The sequence below is a fragment of the Haliaeetus albicilla genome, chromosome 19, assembly GCF_947461875.1.
Source record: "Haliaeetus albicilla chromosome 19, bHalAlb1.1, whole genome shotgun sequence".
Lineage (NCBI taxonomy): Eukaryota > Metazoa > Chordata > Aves > Accipitriformes > Accipitridae > Haliaeetus > Haliaeetus albicilla.
Genome location: NC_091501.1, coordinates 6,133,836 through 6,152,646, shown reverse-complemented (window position 1 = coordinate 6,152,646; position 18,811 = coordinate 6,133,836). Strand labels below are relative to the sequence as shown.

The 18,811-nt window shown below is 43.1% G+C and overlaps 1 protein-coding gene across 1 annotated transcript in view; it reads left to right on the top strand.

Moving 5' to 3' along the window:
* The window catches only part of TXNRD1 (thioredoxin reductase 1), a 40,149-nt gene extending 29,928 nt beyond the window's left edge, over nucleotides 1–10,221 (top strand). Inside the window, exons 12-15 of the mRNA XM_069807430.1 lie at nucleotides 882–989; nucleotides 2,855–2,950; nucleotides 5,149–5,283; nucleotides 8,553–10,221. Of these exons, the coding sequence (XP_069663531.1) occupies nucleotides 882–989; nucleotides 2,855–2,950; nucleotides 5,149–5,283; nucleotides 8,553–8,615 (402 nt within the window). The 3' untranslated portion in view covers nucleotides 8,616–10,221. The remainder of the gene's footprint in view (nucleotides 1–881; nucleotides 990–2,854; nucleotides 2,951–5,148; nucleotides 5,284–8,552) is intronic.
* The last annotated feature ends 8,590 nt before the right edge of the window (nucleotides 10,222–18,811 follow it).

Sequence of the window (18,811 nt, the reverse complement as noted above, 5' to 3'; positions counted from 1 at the left end):
CCCTGTACTAGGGCAAGTCCAGCACAGGGCCATGACTGGAGCATCTGGCACATGAGGAGAGGCTGAGACAGCTGGGAATTTTTTATACCCTGCAGAAGAGATGGCTTGGGCGGCTCTTATATCAATGTGTATTTATACCTGATGGTAGAGAGTAAAGAAGATGGAGCCAGACTCTTTTCAGTGGTATAAAGGACAAGAGGCAATGGATTCAAACTGAAACACAGGAAAATTCCATTTAAACATAAGAAAAAACTTCTTTACAGTGAGAGGGGTCAGGCCCAGAGGTTGCCCAGAAGGGGAACCTCTAGAACTCCGTAAAGCTCCAGTGAAGTCAGGGGTCAGTATTTGCCTCTCATGATATGTGATTAGGCACACAGTGTCAGCTCTAGTTCTTGCTGTCCCCCCAAATGGCTGTAGTTCATGTCTTTGGTCCTTTGGCATCACCTAGGCCACAGTTGATAAAAAAGACGATGGGTTTTGATGATGGTGTTGTCTTTGCAGCATTCCCAGCTAAAAATAGAATGCTTTGTAGAGGCAGTACTTTTTATCTGTTTTTAAAATGTACCAGACCTTTGATCTGGTACATTTTTAAAACGGGGCACTGAATTTCCTCTTCCTTTTAATCTATGCATGTTAATGTCAGTGTGGCTTTAAACTGTCTTTCTGTTCTTGCTCTAGTTAATGCCTCTGAGAGGGACACCACCAAAACAGTAGTTTAATTTAAAACAATTTTTTTAATTAAAAAAAAAAGTAGCTTTCAGAATTCTGAAGAATCCAACTTTTCTTCCTGTCTGAATTTCAGACTGCTGAATTTTTACCCATTGTGCTGATCTTATTACTGATGTTATGTGGTTTTGTTATTTGTTTTGAATGCCACACAGTGTGACTATGTGAATGTTCCAACCACTGTATTCACTCCTTTGGAGTATGGAGCCTGTGGGTATTCTGAAGAGGCTGCGGTGGAGAAGTTTGGGGAGGAAAACATTGAGGTAAATGCCTTAGTTTCATCTGCATTTTAAGTTCCCAATTTGTAATTTAAAATAATGTCAAGAGTTGATTAAAACAGCATTCTGTGTTCTGATGTAAGGGCAGGAGGTGACTAGGTACATTTTTGTCTTCCTTGACAGTTCCTAGGCATGTTATAAAAATAGTCCCTAATTCCAATAGCTCTAGTTGCAAATATGTTCTATTTTTGGCAAACAGGGCTTGAAGGTGGAATATTTGGTTAAAAAAAAAAAAAAAGGTTTCTTTGTGTGTGCAAATACTTCAGGATAAATTAATGCTGGTTATGTGTTGGAAGCAATACATTGGTTTTAATGTCAAAGTGGAGCTTTTTGTAGCTACAGTGTGGCAAATTCCTTGCCACAGTGTTTTTTACTTTATAAAGCCAAATGTTGTTACGCTTGTTTTTCCTGTTTATTTTGACTATGCAAAGAGGTATGTGCTTAATTTTACTCACGTGAGTGATCCCTTTTCATTCACTGGGATTGGTCCTCAAGAGTGAAATTAGACATATGTAAGCACTTAGTGCCTAAGGCAGTTCTTACAAAATACTATACAGACCACATTACAGAAAGTGTGAGGGGCGGGAGTCAGACAATAAACTGAACTTTTATATCCCATGAAGATCACCTGAGGAGCATTAGTTGGGGAAATAAGCAGATAAGTGGTGGCTCATGAAGTTGAGAACTTGTGTCCTTCTTAGCTTTGTCAGTTACATTTTTTTGAATTGGAATGTGGAGAATAGAAGGAAATGTGACTCAAAATGGCAGTGTGTCAGGTACTGTTAACCTTACTACAGGGCAAAGGCTTATATTCTTTTCTGCCCACAAAGTTTGTATATACCCAGTCAAATTTTTGTCATTGAGTCAAATTCTTGCCGTTATATGTGAAACACTGGACCCTTCTTTGTGGAAAATGCACTTTCAGTTTTCAAAGCCATTTTTTAAAATGTGCATCCAGAAGCATTTGTGTTCTGGCTAAGTCCTCATTTGGTTTATTCTGACCTCTTTATCATGTTGCCATATTGGCTTTTGCTTTTGCAAGCTTCAGTAAGATTATTGAGTAGCATCTGTCATTCAGACCCCTTAAATTTCAGTTTCAGATAGTGATGCTTATGAATGCTTTGTAACCCCATTAATGTGAAAAAACATTGAGCTGTCTCTCCTAGTTTGTGAAAGAACATTTTTACTGGAGTTGTGATCAATTAAAACTTTATTTCAAATAGTAATCAATTTGAGATTAGTTTATAATAGGAGCTGTCGGGAGCTCTGGGTAGAACTGTGCCTCAAAACACCCCATCATTTTCTGAGATATGTGCTATATAGGTGGGTGAGCAGCCTTATCTGCTCTGGGAATCTGTCCAGTGATGCTGGTGGTGGCAGACAGGAAAATGTGTTGATTCTTCAATGTACTTTCCGTTTTGCAGTGATACATAGTCTCATCTCTCCTAAACCCAGGCTCTGAGGCCATTTCTTCCCTTTTTCTGCTCTGAGAAATATTCTTGCCTTCATTCAAGGTAGACCCAGACACAATACAGCCTTCCATGAGGGAAGCTTGTAATTGTCTAGTTTAATGAGAGCATGGTGAACTGCATCCTGGAAGTGTAATATACTTATAGCTGCTTCTGCTTTTTTTTTTTTTTTTTTTAATTATTGGATGACACTAGTGCTTGTTCTCCAGAGGCTTCCTTCTTTGGCATTCATCAAGGGGAAAGAGTCTCACCCTGATTTCAAATACTCTAAATGGTACATGCATGGCTCATTATTTAAGATAATCTGTCCGGTTTTGGAAGATCATGCACTCTGCTGTGAAATTACACAACTATTTTTTTTAACCTGTGTTGTATTGCCAGGTGTACCATAGTCATTTCTGGCCACTGGAATGGACTGTGCCATCCAGAGACAACAACAAATGCTACGCGAAGATAATTTGCAATATTCAGGATAATGTAAGTGCATCTTTCCTTCCAGGGGAAACAGCAGCTATAGGTTCATCATAGGGATTGTTGATACCACAGCTATAAATAAGTTTTGTGAACAAATTAAAATTAATTTAAATTTTTCTACCTTTTGAAATGTAATAAATATTTACAGTGATACAATACTTTTGTTTATACAAAAATGACCCTTAGTAGAATAGAAAATTCTGCCATTGCTATTAATATATGGTACTTCTTCCATATATGTAAAATAAGAAGTAGAGAGCTCTAAGGCTGTTTGACTAACTTTGAAAAGTGAGCGAATCAATGCATGTAAAAACAGTTAGAAGTTTTATCGGTTTATCTTAATTTTCCCATCCCCAAACTGGGACATTCTTTTCTGGGAGATTCTTCTCTCTGAAATTGAGGTCACTCAGAAACCATCACAACTTGTAACCTCTGCAAATCCACATCTGTCTATAAAACTCTTGAGCTCATTCTAACAGGATTAATGTATCTTGCCTGCACAAATCTCATTTAGGGTGATAATGCCAGGATTATCTTTGGACTAGGATAAAATTTCCTGGCAGTGGAAATACGCAGTACCTGCTGAAGCACAAGCAAAATTACTAATTGGTTAAAAGAACTGGCATGCCCTCCTCTGAATGATCACCATCTGTTTAGTAAAAATTTAGTTCATTTTAATAACATGAATTATTATGAAGAATAATATGCTGTTAAAATGTATTCCTGTTAAGATAGTGGCATAGAGTTATCGCTCCTGAAAAATTTTTTTTGATCTATTTTACCTATTTTTTTTCTTTCTAAGCATCACGTCACAATTTTGTAAAATTTGCAAACCTGTCCGGTTTTGCCCATCTCCTCTTTCTGAAGGACTTTGCACTGGTGTGGAAGCTGTTTTAGAATGCATGGTTATGTTCCTAATCTAAAGTTACTTAAGAAAATGAAAAGGCTTAATGGTGATTTAAAGTGTTTCATTAATTTGTTTCCATTTCTTGTCCTGAAAATTTGGAACACGTTTAAAAATCTAGGGGTAGAGTTAAAGTTACCGTGGATGAAAAATAGTTCAGTAACTGTAGTTACCTTGGTTTCATTACTATGGCTTGATTTTTACACATCTCCATATTTTTAAAGGAAAATAAGGATCATTCCATTTTAGTTATTACCTAATTATAGCTTTTTTTATTTAAATAAACACTGTGGTAAATCTCAGTTCTCAGGCTTACTGAAAGAAAAATATTCAGTGTACTGAATATCCACACTCCCTTATATGTGATATTTAGCGGGAGGAGCAGATAACTTTTGATACCCAACAGGGCTACATCTATGCTCAGCAAAATCTGATTAATGCCCTGGAAGCCCACAGCAGTTGGCATTTGCTAAAGGAGACTTGCTTTTCTTAGAGAAGCAAGCTTTTCTTTGAGAAAAGCAGGTCAAGTCAGTACAGCTTGCTCTGAGTGTTTGCTGAGGTTATATGTGCAGTTTGACGTATTTTGCAATTGAACAGTAGGTGTGAGAAGTGTGAAGTAATAGTATCTTTCTTGTAACTGGATGTCTTTTCAATTTGTTTTGCCAGTCTCTAGGTATATTATCTCCCAATGACAGCGAACACTGCAACAGGAGTAGTTTTCAGTTTGGTTATAATACACTTCTTGCCACATCTGGTTGGCCAGAACTTTAGCTTGTGGCCCTTTCCTATAAGTAACTATCAAAGTGAAAGTTCTTCAGTAGACACGCTCCACATAGCCACCTAGCGTAGGCGCTGATGTTGCAAACCTTCATGCAAGGCGCTCATGTTTACTTAGGCGAGCAGTCTGCTGGAATGAGTGGAAGAGCTTGCCTGAATAAAATTTAAATGCATGTTTGCAATTAGGACACACACAATAATCAAGCATAGATCACGGTGTATGTTAAATTTGTATGCTGTTGATGTAAACGGAGGATCCCTGCACAAACAAAACTTTGTAAGGAAGCTGATTCTTGAGTTCTTAGTTGAATCTTTTCCTTTTCAGAGAGAGAACAAAATTATACCAACTATCTTCCATCTGTTGGTGCTAATGATAGTTCATGTTTGTGTGGTTACATTAATTTTTAGTGTGTTCTATGAGCTGATTAAATTTTATACTCTAAGTAAGAAAACCTTACATGTTGTCTGAAGAGAACTGAATGCACGACTGTGCTTGCATTTGATTATCTTTGGTATTTAGGAGAGAGTCATTGGTTTCCATGTCCTTGGTCCAAATGCTGGAGAAGTCACCCAAGGGTTTGCAGCTGCTATTAAATGTGGGATCACAAAAGAACAGCTGGACAGCACCATAGGAATTCATCCTGTCTGTGCAGAGGTTTGTATATGAAGTTACCTCATAGCCCAGCTTTCATAGCATTCTGGGGTAAGGTGTTGGAAATCTGAATAGCAGAGGTCTATTAAAGAGGTGCGAATTTGGGGGAAAGTAGCGGGGAGGGAAGGACAGGAAATGATCTGGTTTTAAAATTTAGAAATCTAACATTTAGTTTTAATCTGGGGTAATGTTTTTTTTTTTAGTGTGTTCATTTGTGAAATGTTTATGGTCTCCCCTTCTCCAGTGCTCTCTCTACTGGGAAGTATTGAATTTTCCTCCCGCTCCAAGATCCATTTATGAAGATTTCAAATACTATTTCTGCTAAAATGGTTGTCAAAGCTAACTTTTTTTAGATATGTGTACTCAAAATAGGCTTATAAACTGGTGCGGTGGAAAGGTACCAGCTACGTGACAATTTTTCTATTAAATTCTGCCCTTTTAATGATCTCTACTTTACTCTATAGGCCTTCACTTTTGAAGTGAAGTACATGAGGCCACACAGACATTTCTTCTTGTGTATGTCTTGCTGTTCCTCTTTAATGAAGAGCTTAATTTTCTCTAGTGGGTGGGGGACAGCTCCTCCGAGGTGTAAATCAGAGATGCTCCACTGATTTTTTTAGTAGCATTAGGACCAGTTTATATTAGCTGACGATCCCTGCAAACTGTTTATGATCTTTGTAGGTCTTTGTACAGAATATCTGTTTTTACCTGCTTGTGTTAGCTACAAAGTGTTGTAAGAGTGCACCAGGATGCTGGTCGGCAGAAGTGAAGTCAGCTTCTCTGGTTTTGTGTTTCCAGAGTGATACAGTATAAGCAATATAATATGAACTCCATTGATGGAATGGACTGCTAGCAATCTGAATCATCTTCAAAGCATCCGCAATACAGATTCTGTGTTTTTTCTCTAGTATCATCTAATGGCGTTCTTGGAAGCCCTTGAAGAGGGGTAGCAGGCCCTTATCTTACCAGGGGCCCTGTGGAGGGGGAGCTCTGAGGGAGTCATTCAAGCCTGTGTACTCAAGTGAGATATTAGCATATGCAGTGTGAAGAGAAGATGATAGTCATAATTTATTCTGGACATCTGAGCTGCTAAAATTGAAACTGAATAGAATGATGATTAGACATAATTTAGGGAGGTAATTTCAGATAATCATATTTGTTTGAGTGGGGGAGGAAGAAACTGGCTCAGGAGAAATACACTATTTAAAAGCTCCAGGGAACAGCGATCATTTTTAGTGCCAGTCTTCAAAAGGTTTTTTTTTTATGCCTGTTACTTAATGTAATCTCTTAACCAGTAAACAAAAATCAAAGTGCAAGATGGTACTCTTTGATTTAAAAAAAAAAAAAAGCTCAAATATTGTTTGGAATTTGTGAGGACCGCACACACCTGGATGAATAGAATGATGGATAACTGGCATTATTTTTATCTTACATCCATGTAATAGCTAAGGAAAATGAAGTCTGATTTGAGCAGGAAAGGGACAGTGTTGCAGGGTCAGATGCTGACATCTTCACTGGCATCAGTACTAATTCATTGCTCAAAGAGTCTCCAGTGAAACATGGTATTATTCAACTTGAAGAAGACTGTAAGACTGAGGGTCCCATTTCTCACTGCGTACAAATTAGGCCAGATTTCACTTCTCTTATTTAAGCAGCATTTTGTTCTGTGGAAAACATGAGTTCTGAATGGAATTTCTTGCAAGGCGAAGTACAAATAACTGCAAGCACAGAGTTGGTAGGACCTCAGCCTTACACAGAATTGCCTCTCAGCCCGGTCTGTACTGCACTGCTTGAAATACAGGCGTGTATAATCGAGCATCTGTGATGAAGAGCAAGTGTCTTCTGAAAGCTGGGATGATTCTTCGTGTTAGCTAATGATGGCTTTCCAGCTATTGGATCTAAGGTTTTGTCTTCACTTGAATAACTAACAAGTTCTGTCAAAAAACCTCATGTTTCCAATAATTATCAAATGACTCGCAGCTAGCTTACTAGAGTTAGGGAGCTGTGTGGTCCCTGCAGCCCTTGGAACTGGCTAGCACACCCAGAGCTTTCAGTCAGGCCAAGAAGAAAGCAGATGAATTTTGTGCTTTTTAATCTTTGTCTGTTGAAGTGAAATAGTAATAAATGAAGGTTCCCATATGTTGTCAGTCTGTGGATCAGAACCGAAGAGTTGGAAACCCTGTCTCAAGCCATGCACTATGGTTTAAATATATTGCTGTTCTTCCGCCATATATATTAGACATGCATTTGTCTTCCTGATTTGCGCGTAATGCTTTTACATGCTTATAGAAAGTGGAAGAGCTGTATCATTTATTGATGATGTTGTCTGAAGAGCTGCTAGCAGCCTTAATGCAGCAAAGCTTCTACTTGGAGAACTGTAGGGCTTTCAGATCCCCATTATCTTTAGATACTTCAGTGTTATTTGCATAACTGAAATGTGTATGTACTTTATTCTGTGCTAAGTTTATTCTTCCTGAGAGATGGCTTTGATGATAGCTAATTATTGCAACTTTGAACCATTTAGATAGAAGTGGTTTTGATTTCCTTTTTTCCTTTCTATATTATATCTATGCAAAACTATGCAATTATTTGCACAGTAAAGTTCTAATATTAAACAAGTTTTTGTAGAGTTTTTCTTCTTGAATTTTGATACCTTTTAATTTTACAATAATTACTCTTGAATATGTTGTTTTCTTTAACGTGACGTGAAAGCAGTAAAGATTGGACTTTTTCAGCCTAGATTCACTAAATGTTTCTTAGCTATTGCACAGAGGATACAGATCCCAGACATAATACCTACATCAGCAATCAGTTCCACATTTCTATAATAATCTAGAAGGTACAGAGGTAAAATTTATGTTCTCCCAAATGCTGTAGCCTTGGGTTAACTTCACTTTCCCAACAAAGAAGTTATCTTTGAGCCATAAAGGTACTTACTCATTAGGTGTACAGACCAGAGTTTATTATTGCTGTGCTCATTCCCACTGCAAAAACAGGAGCATTAAGACAAAAGGTGGTATAAAGCCATCTTAGTTCCTTAATTCTTTCTTTTCCACTGTAAAAGGAAAACCATAAGGTAAATGAAGAGAACAAAGGGTATTTGTATGTGTGTGTGCTATTTAGTGGCAAGCATTTTAAATGTGTGGCTTTCATTATTATTTTATTACTTCAAGAAATGGCTGTGGTTTTGAGCATTATGCCCAAGTTGATCTTCCAGAAAAGAAGATTAATTTTAACCGTACTAAAAGTCATCTTTTTTTCTTTCTCTTAAGATATTCACCACCCTGTCTGTGACTAAGCGTTCTGGTGAAAATATCCTTCAGGCTGGATGCTGAGGTTAAAGACCCCCATTCTTGTTATTGCCAGAGACTGACTTTCATCGCAGTGTCTGACTTGCACAATTCAGAAGAAAAGTTTTGGGAGAAGTCATCCTCGGACATCTGCAAAAATGTGTAGATCTTAACCAGGGCATTCCTCATCCTAAGGAGAAGAGCACTGTGGGAGTTGGTCACTTGCGGTGATTGGCTGGCAATTAGCAACGCAATGGGAGTATTGACTTTTGAGCTGTTGCTTGGCAGGGCATTTAACGAATGCTTTCATGAAGTCATAGCCTGAAGCCTGCATTGTCTGGTGGGCAGTGATGGAAGAACTGCTAGCACAGCTGGACAACAACTGTTTCGTTTTGCTTTTATTTCTCTCTAGTTTCTTACTCGAACAAAGAACTTCCAACATCAAGAAAATTACCACAAGTTCAGATAATTGTATAGTGCCACTGTGTACTAGGTTATAACACAGCAATTGCAAGGTCTCATGAGCATGCATTTTACCAGCTCGCGTGCATATGGAGGGGAAATTGTATCTACATGTTTGATCATGAGGAAGAAGATATCCTTGGAAAAAAGCTTGGTACCATCTAGAATAACATATTTCTTGGCTTCCAAACTGACTCTGTTGTGACTTTTTATTTTAGAGAAACTTATTTGTGAAAACGTTCTCCTTAGTGAGAAAAGAGAATACTTTTTATTAAGGCCTTGTTATACAGAAAATTGCTTTTTTTTCCCCTGAAAGTAACCACCATGCATATAACACAGATGTGGTGATCTTAGCTTTATCTTGCAGCTTACGTGATTGTAATTAATCCAATTTGGAACTGACAGAATTCCAATGTGGAATGAATTACACTTCCAAGAGTTCTGTGCAACTTTATTAAATTTGAATAAATTCTTCCTTTCGAGGTGAGCTATTGTACACTGCACCGTTTCAGGTCTAAATTGGCCACTTTGAACACAGCAGTATTGAGACTTTCCTGCAGATTTGTGGGCCTGTAAAATTAAAAAAACCAACCAAACAACACCCCCCAAAACAAACAAGCAAACAAAACCCTCACCCAACCTCCAAAAACCAATAGTAAAAAGTCTTCTATGTAGATGTGGCCTAAAAGCTGTATTTAGTTCCATGTGTGCTTTGGTTTATATTTAATTAAGAAAACAATACTTTTAAAACAGAGGTTTCCATGGAAAATAACAAATTCTTGAATATTCCTCCTGTGTTGGATAACCTGCATACATATTTGTCAAGAAATGGTAAGAATGCCTCTTTGTAATGGAAATGAATGTGGTTTTTGGTCTGGTTTTTCATCTCCCTCTGTTTTAGCAGAAAGGTTCGGATTACTTTTATTAAATGGTTCTCAGGAGTTTAGTAGTGTGGTGTGAGTAGGCGGTAAATTCTCCAGCCCTCTGGGCAGAATGCCTTATGCCTAAATTTCTACCTGGTAACAAATTAATGTATTTCTACTGAGTTTTCTAGAATAGTGTTGTAAGTTATTTTTATAAACTCATACACAACTGAAGGATTTTTAAATGTGTTTTGTATGGTATCAGGAGTGGTCTGTGGTGGTATTTTTCTGGCCAGTTTATTAAATAAATTGAATATTTGCACAAACAGATGCTCATTTTGATGCCTCTTCCAAGCAAAGAAACCAGGTGACAGCAAGCCAATTTTTTCCCCTTTTCCTCCCCTTTTCCTCCCCTTTTCCTCCCCTTTTCCTCCCCTTTTCCTCCCCTTTTCCTCCCCTTTTCCTCCCCTTTTCCTCCCCTTTTCCTCCCCTTTTCCTCCCCTTTTCCTCCCCTTTTCCTCCCCTTTTCCTCCCCTTTTCCTCCCCTTTTCCTCCCCTTTTCCTCCCCTTTTCCTCCCCTTTTCCTCCCCTTTTCCTCCCCTTTTCCTCCCCTTTTCCTCCCCTTTTCCTCCCCTTTTCCTCCCCTTTTCCTCCCCTTTTCCTCCCCTTTTCCTCCCCTTTTCCTCCCCTTTTCCTCCCCTTTTCCTCCCCTTTTCCTCCCCTTTTCCTCCCCTTTTCCTCCCCTTTTCCTCCCCTTTTCCTCCCCTTTTCCTCCCCTTTTCCTCCCCTTTTCCTCCCCTTTTCCTCCCCTTTTCCTCCCCTTTTCCTCCCCTTTTCCTCCCCTTTTCCTCCCCTTTTCCTCCCCTTTTCCTCCCCTTTTCCTCCCCTTTTCCTCCCCTTTTCCTCCCCTTTTCCTCCCCTTTTCCTCCCCTTTTCCTCCCCTTTTCCTCCCCTTTTCCTCCCCTTTTCCTCCCCTTTTCCTCCCCTTTTCCTCCCCTTTTCCTCCCCTTTTCCTCCCCTTTTCCTCCCCTTTTCCTCCCCTTTTCCTCCCCTTTTCCTCCCCTTTTCCTCCCCTTTTCCTCCCCTTTTCCTCCCCTTTTCCTCCCCTTTTCCTCCCCTTTTCCTCCCCTTTTCCTCCCCTTTTCCTCCCCTTTTCCTCCCCTTTTCCTCCCCTTTTCCTCCCCTTTTCCTCCCCTTTTCCTCCCCTTTTCCTCCCCTTTTCCTCCCCTTTTCCTCCCCTTTTCCTCCCCTTTTCCTCCCCTTTTCCTCCCCTTTTCCTCCCCTTTTCCTCCCCTTTTCCTCCCCTTTTCCTCCCCTTTTCCTCCCCTTTTCCTCCCCTTTTCCTCCCCTTTTCCTCCCCTTTTCCTCCCCTTTTCCTCCCCTTTTCCTCCCCTTTTCCTCCCCTTTTCCTCCCCTTTTCCTCCCCTTTTCCTCCCCTTTTCCTCCCCTTTTCCTCCCCTTTTCCTCCCCTTTTCCTCCCCTTTTCCTCCCCTTTTCCTCCCCTTTTCCTCCCCTTTTCCTCCCCTTTTCCTCCCCTTTTCCTCCCCTTTTCCTCCCCTTTTCCTCCCCTTTTCCTCCCCTTTTCCTCCCCTTTTCCTCCCCTTTTCCTCCCCTTTTTTTTTTTTTGAAGGTAGATATTTCTCTGAGAAACAGGGTTTGGGGCTATTTTATGTGCTTTTTTTTTTTTTTACATGTTAAACATATGAGAGGGACAGACTTAAAAATAAGAAATTAATTAGGAAACCAACCTTCCACTATTTGCACTAGCTGCCATCTGTATAACTTCTGAAAACATAACTTTCCCTTCTGAAAACAATAACTTCCATTTAAGCACATGGATAGCAGCATTTTCAAGGAATTCTGTAGGAAAGTCAGATCCTAGAGTGTAGAGAATAAAGACACGTCTGAGCTTGGCTTTGCAAGGTTGGACCCACAGACATCTGTTCCTATGGGTCATGTCATCATTAATAATGTGCGTTTCAACACTAGTGGCTTACAGTTCAGTAGCTGTTGTTTTTAATTACTTTCGTTTTTACTTTAAATTTCAAATTGTGAGGCTTTTTTTTTTGTAGGGCTTTTCCTTTTATTTCTCCAGGAGGAAAACATTTTCAGGTCTGTATTTCTGTTTCATCTGTGCATGATGATAGCAATATATTAAGAGATATATTATAACATCACATAAGGATGTATTAAATGCCAAAGCAAAGTATTTAATGTTTTTATCAAATTAAATATACATTGGGTAATGCTTTGGAAGCATATACTAGAAAATTTAGTAAGTTAAATGGTATTTATATTGAGCTCATATTCATTAGTCATTAACAATTTTTTGGAACTCTTACCAGAGTGTAAGTGAGAATCATCCTAAGATATTACAGATACAAATGCAGACAGCAAATTTCACACACTTTAGCAGAGAATTAGTACAGTTTCACTAACAGCTCCAAGAATTACCTTTTTTGTTTGTTTTGGGTTTTTTTTGTTCTTAAAGCTCCTCCACCCCAGCTGATCGTTCCCCTCTTACCCCTCTCCCCATGGTGTGAGTTGTTGGAGCGATCCTAACTGTCCTGTAAGCCTTATATTCCAACTTCCATCTTCCCGTCCCTCCTTCAAGACCTGCCGCCTGCCCAGAGTCCCAGCACAGGCGACTCTCTGGTCGTAGAGCCATACGGTGGGGCAGGACCAGTTTCAGACGAGGTGGATCTCCAGAAGATGTCATGGGTGCTGGAGGTGTCACGGTAGGGTCGGGGTCTTGCTGTGTCTTGTGGGAAGACGCTGCACTCGTAAAGGCTGTTAATGATTGTGTCTCTGGCCGTGCCACCCACGGAACGTCCCTTGCTCTACGATGCCACGTGGGAGCTGGTGGGTGAGTGTAGGAGAAGAGCCGTGGCTGTTGTGCTGGTGGTGCACGCTGTGCCAATGGAAGAGTGTGAAGAGGGTGCCACGTGGCTGAATCTTAAGACTCGGTAGACTCCTTTCAGGTCAAAGCATGGTATAAATGTTGGTGGTAAAATCGCAGCTCTGCCGAGACTGAAGTTTCAGAAGCCCTTTCTCTTTGACGACTGGCTTTTCTGATGGCTCGGTTGCCCTCTGCGTGGGATGGTGGGAGACCGCTTTCTTGCCAAGGCCTGTTTGGCCTCCAGAGAGAACTTAAAACGTGAAAAAACCCCACAAGAGGTCTACCACACCACCAGCCTCCCTTCAAACAGCAAAAGGTTCCTGAAAGATTTCCATCCCGGAGGCACCGTTTGTGTCGGCAGGGGGTTTTGGTTTGGGGGCTGCCGGCGGGGAGGTGGGAGCGGAGCAGGGGCTTGGGCATTTATCGGAGAGGGTGGGAAGGCATCGCGTGGGGCCGCGGTGTGAGGAGGGAAGGGTCGCAGGCAGGGAAAGGCGAAGGCCCGGTGCGGGGCAGCAGCTGCCATGTTGAGGGGTAGCAGAGGGCTTGCGGGGGGGGGAGGCGGCTGCGAGTGCTCCCCACAGACCACCGAGCTTGGGAAACACGGGAGGGCCTCTGCAGCGACGGGCTGCCTTTCGGCCAGGCCCGTCCTGTGGGCCTTGCGGGATCCTGCGGCTCGGAACCAGGCTGGGGTGTCGTGACCGAACCCAAAGCTTCTTGTTGCCGAAGGCTGGGGGGACGCTGCTGGCTGCGCTCACCCCGACGCTCCTCTCCCTCCCCGTGCTGGGTGAAAGCCGCCCTTTCGGGGGTGAGGGGACGGCTTTCTTCTGAGGGACTGCGAGGCCTCGGGGGCGGCACGGGCAGACGGCTGATCCCGAGGATTTACCGCCCGTGCCCAGAGGAACGGCCACGTCCGTCGAGGCGAGGTGTCGGTGACCTGCTGATCCGCCGTGTGAAAGGCACGGCCCGTGGGCTCCCAGGCCTCGCTCGGCCCCACCTGGCGAGGGTCCGGCTTGCCCGTGAGGGTCACCTTGCCGCAGAAACGGCGTGCCGGGGGATGCCAGACGCTGCCGACGGGTAAGTCGCACCCCAGGGCGCGAGCGGTTGCGCCGGGGCCTGGGGAGTCACCGGGTGGTGGGGACTTGCTTCCTCCCCGGCATGGTCCCTCTCGCTCCGCTCCCGTGCTCCAGCCAGAGCTCTGCTGGGTCTTTGGGGTTTTTCTTTTTATGTTGGGGAAATATTGTATGTTTGTTTTCCCTTTACTTGCCAAATGCTCCTGACCAGTGTTCTGTTGAGCGGAATTTGACTTTACGCGTACGATTGCTTTTCCATTCAATTGCCCTTTTTAATCTCTCTATTCCTGTGAAATCTTCCTAGTTACAGACTTGCCTGAGGGAGTTCTCCCACAGCGTTTTTACCTCTTAAAATTACAAACTAAGCTGACACACACAGGGGGATCTATATGGGGACAGGGAGGGAAAGCTTTCCTTCCCCTAGCAAGGCTGTGTGACTGGCCTCGCTCGGGACCACCGGCAACTCCTGACCCACCCCACCGCCTTGGCTGACCATCAGGTGCCTCACCAAGTGATTGCCTTCTGCCAGGCAGGCCATGCTGTGGCCAGGCTCCTCCATGGAGCATCCTCTGCTGCTGAGCCCATCCCCTGCTGCAGCCGGCCACCACGGGTCTGGACAAATGTCCGTCCTCATCTTTAGACTTTACCAGGAGCTGACCCGGACACATAGTGACAAATCTGCTGCTAAAACCCAGCTGCTTCTTTCTTCTGTATGTACTTGTCTCAGCGAGCACTTCTTTTCTTGAAAATAGGTTTTACTGTAAGTTAGGTACAGAGTAAATTGAGCTCTGCCTATTGCTTTCAAAAACAAATGGTAACACATTTAGCCTAAAGATCTGATTTCCCTTTTAATGTCAGTGTAAATTGACAGGCAATATCACCCGTGATGAGATGTGCACATGTGCCACGTGGTGTGGCGTGAGGCAAACAAAAGCAGTGATTTGCATTTGGGTTTCACCCAGAGTTGGTCTTCCCACTCTGGGGATTCTGCTCCATTTCTTATTTATGTGTGTATATATATATATATATACACACACACATGCATATATATATATATATATATACACACATACACACATACTCTCAAGGTCTCTCCAGGCAAATTTTCCCTTAGGTGACACTTTGGGGTTGCTACATCACAGAAGGAAGATGCCAGAGAGAGAAACCGCATGATGTAAGTGAACACTGTTTAGCGTTGTAGTGTAACTGCTTCTTGTGAGGAGCCTGGTCGTCCCAACGCCACCAGCATATCTGAAAATAAAAGCTCATGACTTCTAGTAACTTCCCCTGGGGTGCAGGGGGGCCGTGATAGAGCTGTGTGCGGTAGAGGGTATGGCAGGTCAGCGCTCTGCTGGCAGTGGCAAGGGGGGATGCAGAGAGACTCGCACCATCCTTGTTTGTGTTTTTTCCTGGCTCCGCAAGCATAATTTCTCCCTTAGCTCTACAGCTGCTAAAAATAACCATCTCAAATTAATGGCTTATGTTTGCAATAAACTGTTGGACTGGCATTGGTCACTCCAACACTGTACACCAGAACTGTTGCTTATTGCATATTTATAGCTTAAGTGAGATTTCTCGAGGTTTCTTTTCAGTAGCTGAAGTCAGATGGGTAACACTGATTGGATGAGTGTTTGCTTTTTCTTAGGTCAGTGTTTTCTCTAATTAGAAAGAATCTCAACTTAGCCAAGCTGGATTTTACAGCCTGCAAATCACAAGCATTGTGTGTCTCGCAAAGCTCTGGCAGGAGTCAGGGATCTGGATGCCCTAAAGTCAGGCTGATGCCTGCCCCTCAGGCCTCAATCTGCTCCCTGGCCTGAGGCTGCTGGGGGGGCACAGGGGGCTCAGTGCTTTGCAAGGAGCAAGAGATAGCTGTTGATCACATGGGCTGAAAGTTCCTATTTCTATACCTTGTTCCTGTGCTCCTGAGTGGTGCCCTGTTAAGCACATGTCAAACTGAGGGGGGAAATGGGGTGTTGTGTTCAAAACGTTTCCTTCCAGCAGCAGGCTTTAATTCCCTCCTGCTGTGGAGCTGTCATTCCTCCCACTTCATCGTTAGCTTCTCATTTAGACAGGCTGAGTAATGGCCATTGTAGGTCTATCCCAGGTACGTGCCATGTTCTGTCTGCATGACCCAACAAGCATTTGTGGAGGCTGGGCCAGGAATCTGAGGTGCCTTTGGCAACGCGCTGGTCTCTCTTGGCTCTACATCTCCGTCCCCTGGTCTGCAGGCTGTGTCACGTCTCCTGTTCGTGGTGGGAAGCTCCCCTTGAAGGGACGTGTTGGAGCCGGGTCAGCTACAACCCAGAAAGGGTAGAAAGGTGCCGGTGCCCAAGACGAGCAGTGTTCCCTGAGGGCTTCAGCGCTGGACTTGTGGGTTATTTCTGGAGGAGGCTCGGTGGGCAGAGCCTGTCCCAGGGCTGGCACAGGTGAAGGCAGCCTGTTGAGGCTATCTCTGCAGATAACCTCACCCCAGGACCACTCTGAGCAGCTCTTACTGCAGGGCCGGCGGAGGAAATGAAGCAGAGATGCTGCTAACCCCATTAAACATGTTATTTTAATGGGTCTGACAGATGGGCATCAGCCTACGTTTATTCCTCTGCTATCTGAGGTACAATGTTAAAAGAAAACAATGGAAAATGTATGTGAGCCACGGCTCTGTGCTCAGACAGGTATTGGGCTCAGTTTAATGCCTTGGGCCAATTAAAGCACAGTTGTTAGGCTGGGACACTAGATGGGAAATATCTCAGGGTGTGTGCATGCGTGTGTTTCAATTTAGGAAGATAAAAATGAAAAATGCCTGTCAAAGCAAGAGCTAGACTCTTGACTAGGCTGGGGACGTGTACACAAACCATCAGCTGGGTATGCTCTGAAGTACCTTTGAAGGTAAAGTCATGGTGGAAATCAAAGCAACCTGAAAATAAAACTGGTGGGGAAGTTGCCATAAAGCACCTTAAAGTGATGTCTCTGTTTTAGACATGCTGCCTCCTAGAAATTAGACAGAAGAAAAGCGATGCACTCAGGAAATGTGAGATGCTACTGATTTTCTTAGAACAAGGGGAATGGTACCAACTCCTATTTAAATCTTGCAGAGCTTTAAAACTCTGTGTTGATACATATTTACTTCTGCTTTAATCTGCTTCTCTCTCTTCTATCTTTATTTCTTTACCAAGTTTTTGCTGGTTTAGACTTGTCTTGGGGAGTTCTCCTAGCACATGTTTTTAGCAGTCCTAAAATCATAAAACTTGTGGGAAAGGCAAACAAGGAGCAATGATTCACCATTTCTCACCATATGAGAGCTACGGATAAAGCAGTTAAGAAAGGCTGGGTTTTTTTCTGCATTACATGTAACTAAATGGAAGTCACTGCCACAGGATGTTATAGTCTAAAAATACATGTATGTTGAAAAAAAGATTAATTGCACGCACACAGGGTGGGAGGTTAGTAAAATAATGATCTGGCTGTAGCTTACGGTGCAGGATGCCCTTAAACCACTAAGTGCTGGAAGCTTGGGAGGAAAACCTAAAGGAAGCATCACTCTGTATCAAATATGGTTTTTTATATAACCTTTAACTAATCATCTTGTCCTGGGAGACAGGATATCACATTAAGGGGACCTATGGCATAGGCTCTTCATGCTTAATATTCCCTTCCTTGGTGTCTGGTTTGTTCAAGACTCACAAAACTGATTTGTAATTCCTTGGTCTTTTCGAGGCTCAGAATTTTCATGTCTCAAAGCTTTCCGCTCCCAAGTTCTGCCGTGCTGTCTGCCCTGGGGATGAGTTGCAGGGAGGGTGATGTGACCCAAGTGCAAGGTCCTGCACATAGATCAGGGCAATCCCAAGCACAAATACAGGCTGGGCGATCAGTGGATTGAGAGCAGCCCTCGGCCTCAGCCCCCAAGGACTTGGGGGTGTTGGCTGACGAGAAGCTCAACATGACCCAGCAATGTGGGTTTGCAGCCCAGAAAGCCAACCGTATCCTGGGCTGCATCAAAAGAAGCGTGGCCAGCAGGTCGAGGGGGATGATTGTCCCCCTCTACTCTGCTCTTGTGGACCAACCTGGAGTACTGCATTCAGCTCTGGGACCCCCAACATAAGAAGGACATGGACCCATTGGAGCAAGTCCAGAGGAGGGCCACCAAGATGATCAGAGGGCTGGAGCACCTCTCCTATGAGGACGAGAGAAGGGAAGGTTCCAGGGAGACCTTATAGCAGCCTCCCAGTACCTAAAAGGGGGCCTACAAGAAAGCCAGAGAGGGACTTTTTACAAGGGCAGGTAGTGATAGGGCAAGGGCTAATGGCTTTAAACTGAAAGAGGGTAGATTTAGATTAGATGTAAGGAAGATGATCTTCACTGTGAGGGTGGTGAGGCAGTGGAACAGGTTGCCCAGAGAGGTTGTGGATGCCCCATCCCTGGCAGTGTCCAAGGCCAGGTTGGGTGGGGCTTTGAGCAACCTGGTCTAGTGGAAGGTGTCCCTGCCCATGGCAGGGGGGTTGGAGCTAGATGATCTGTAAGGTTCCTTCCAACCCAACCCATTCTATGATGTGATGCCTGAACCACAAAGGTTTCTGCTTGGGCCTGTTCCCCAGAGACACCTCCAGTCCACTCAGACCTTTCTGTCCCTCAGACGGCATCTTCACTTGCCACTTCCCAGAGTCTGCCCTGAACTTCCCAAGCTGGGGCGTTGTCACGGGAGAGCCCACCTTTCAGCCTCTCTCAACCGAGCCAAGGGCATGTCTTTCAGATTCTCAACGAGCAGCCTTAAGTAATAAGGGATAAACTTAAACTAAACCTGTGCAGATCATATTGAAATTTAATTAAATATATTCCCAGGATTTTTTGAGTAGTTGAAGTAAATTGGTTTAAATGGCATCTTTCGTTAAATCTCTGCAACATGCAACACTGACAGGGCTTTTTCTTTTAAGTATAAAATGAAGCATTTTTAGT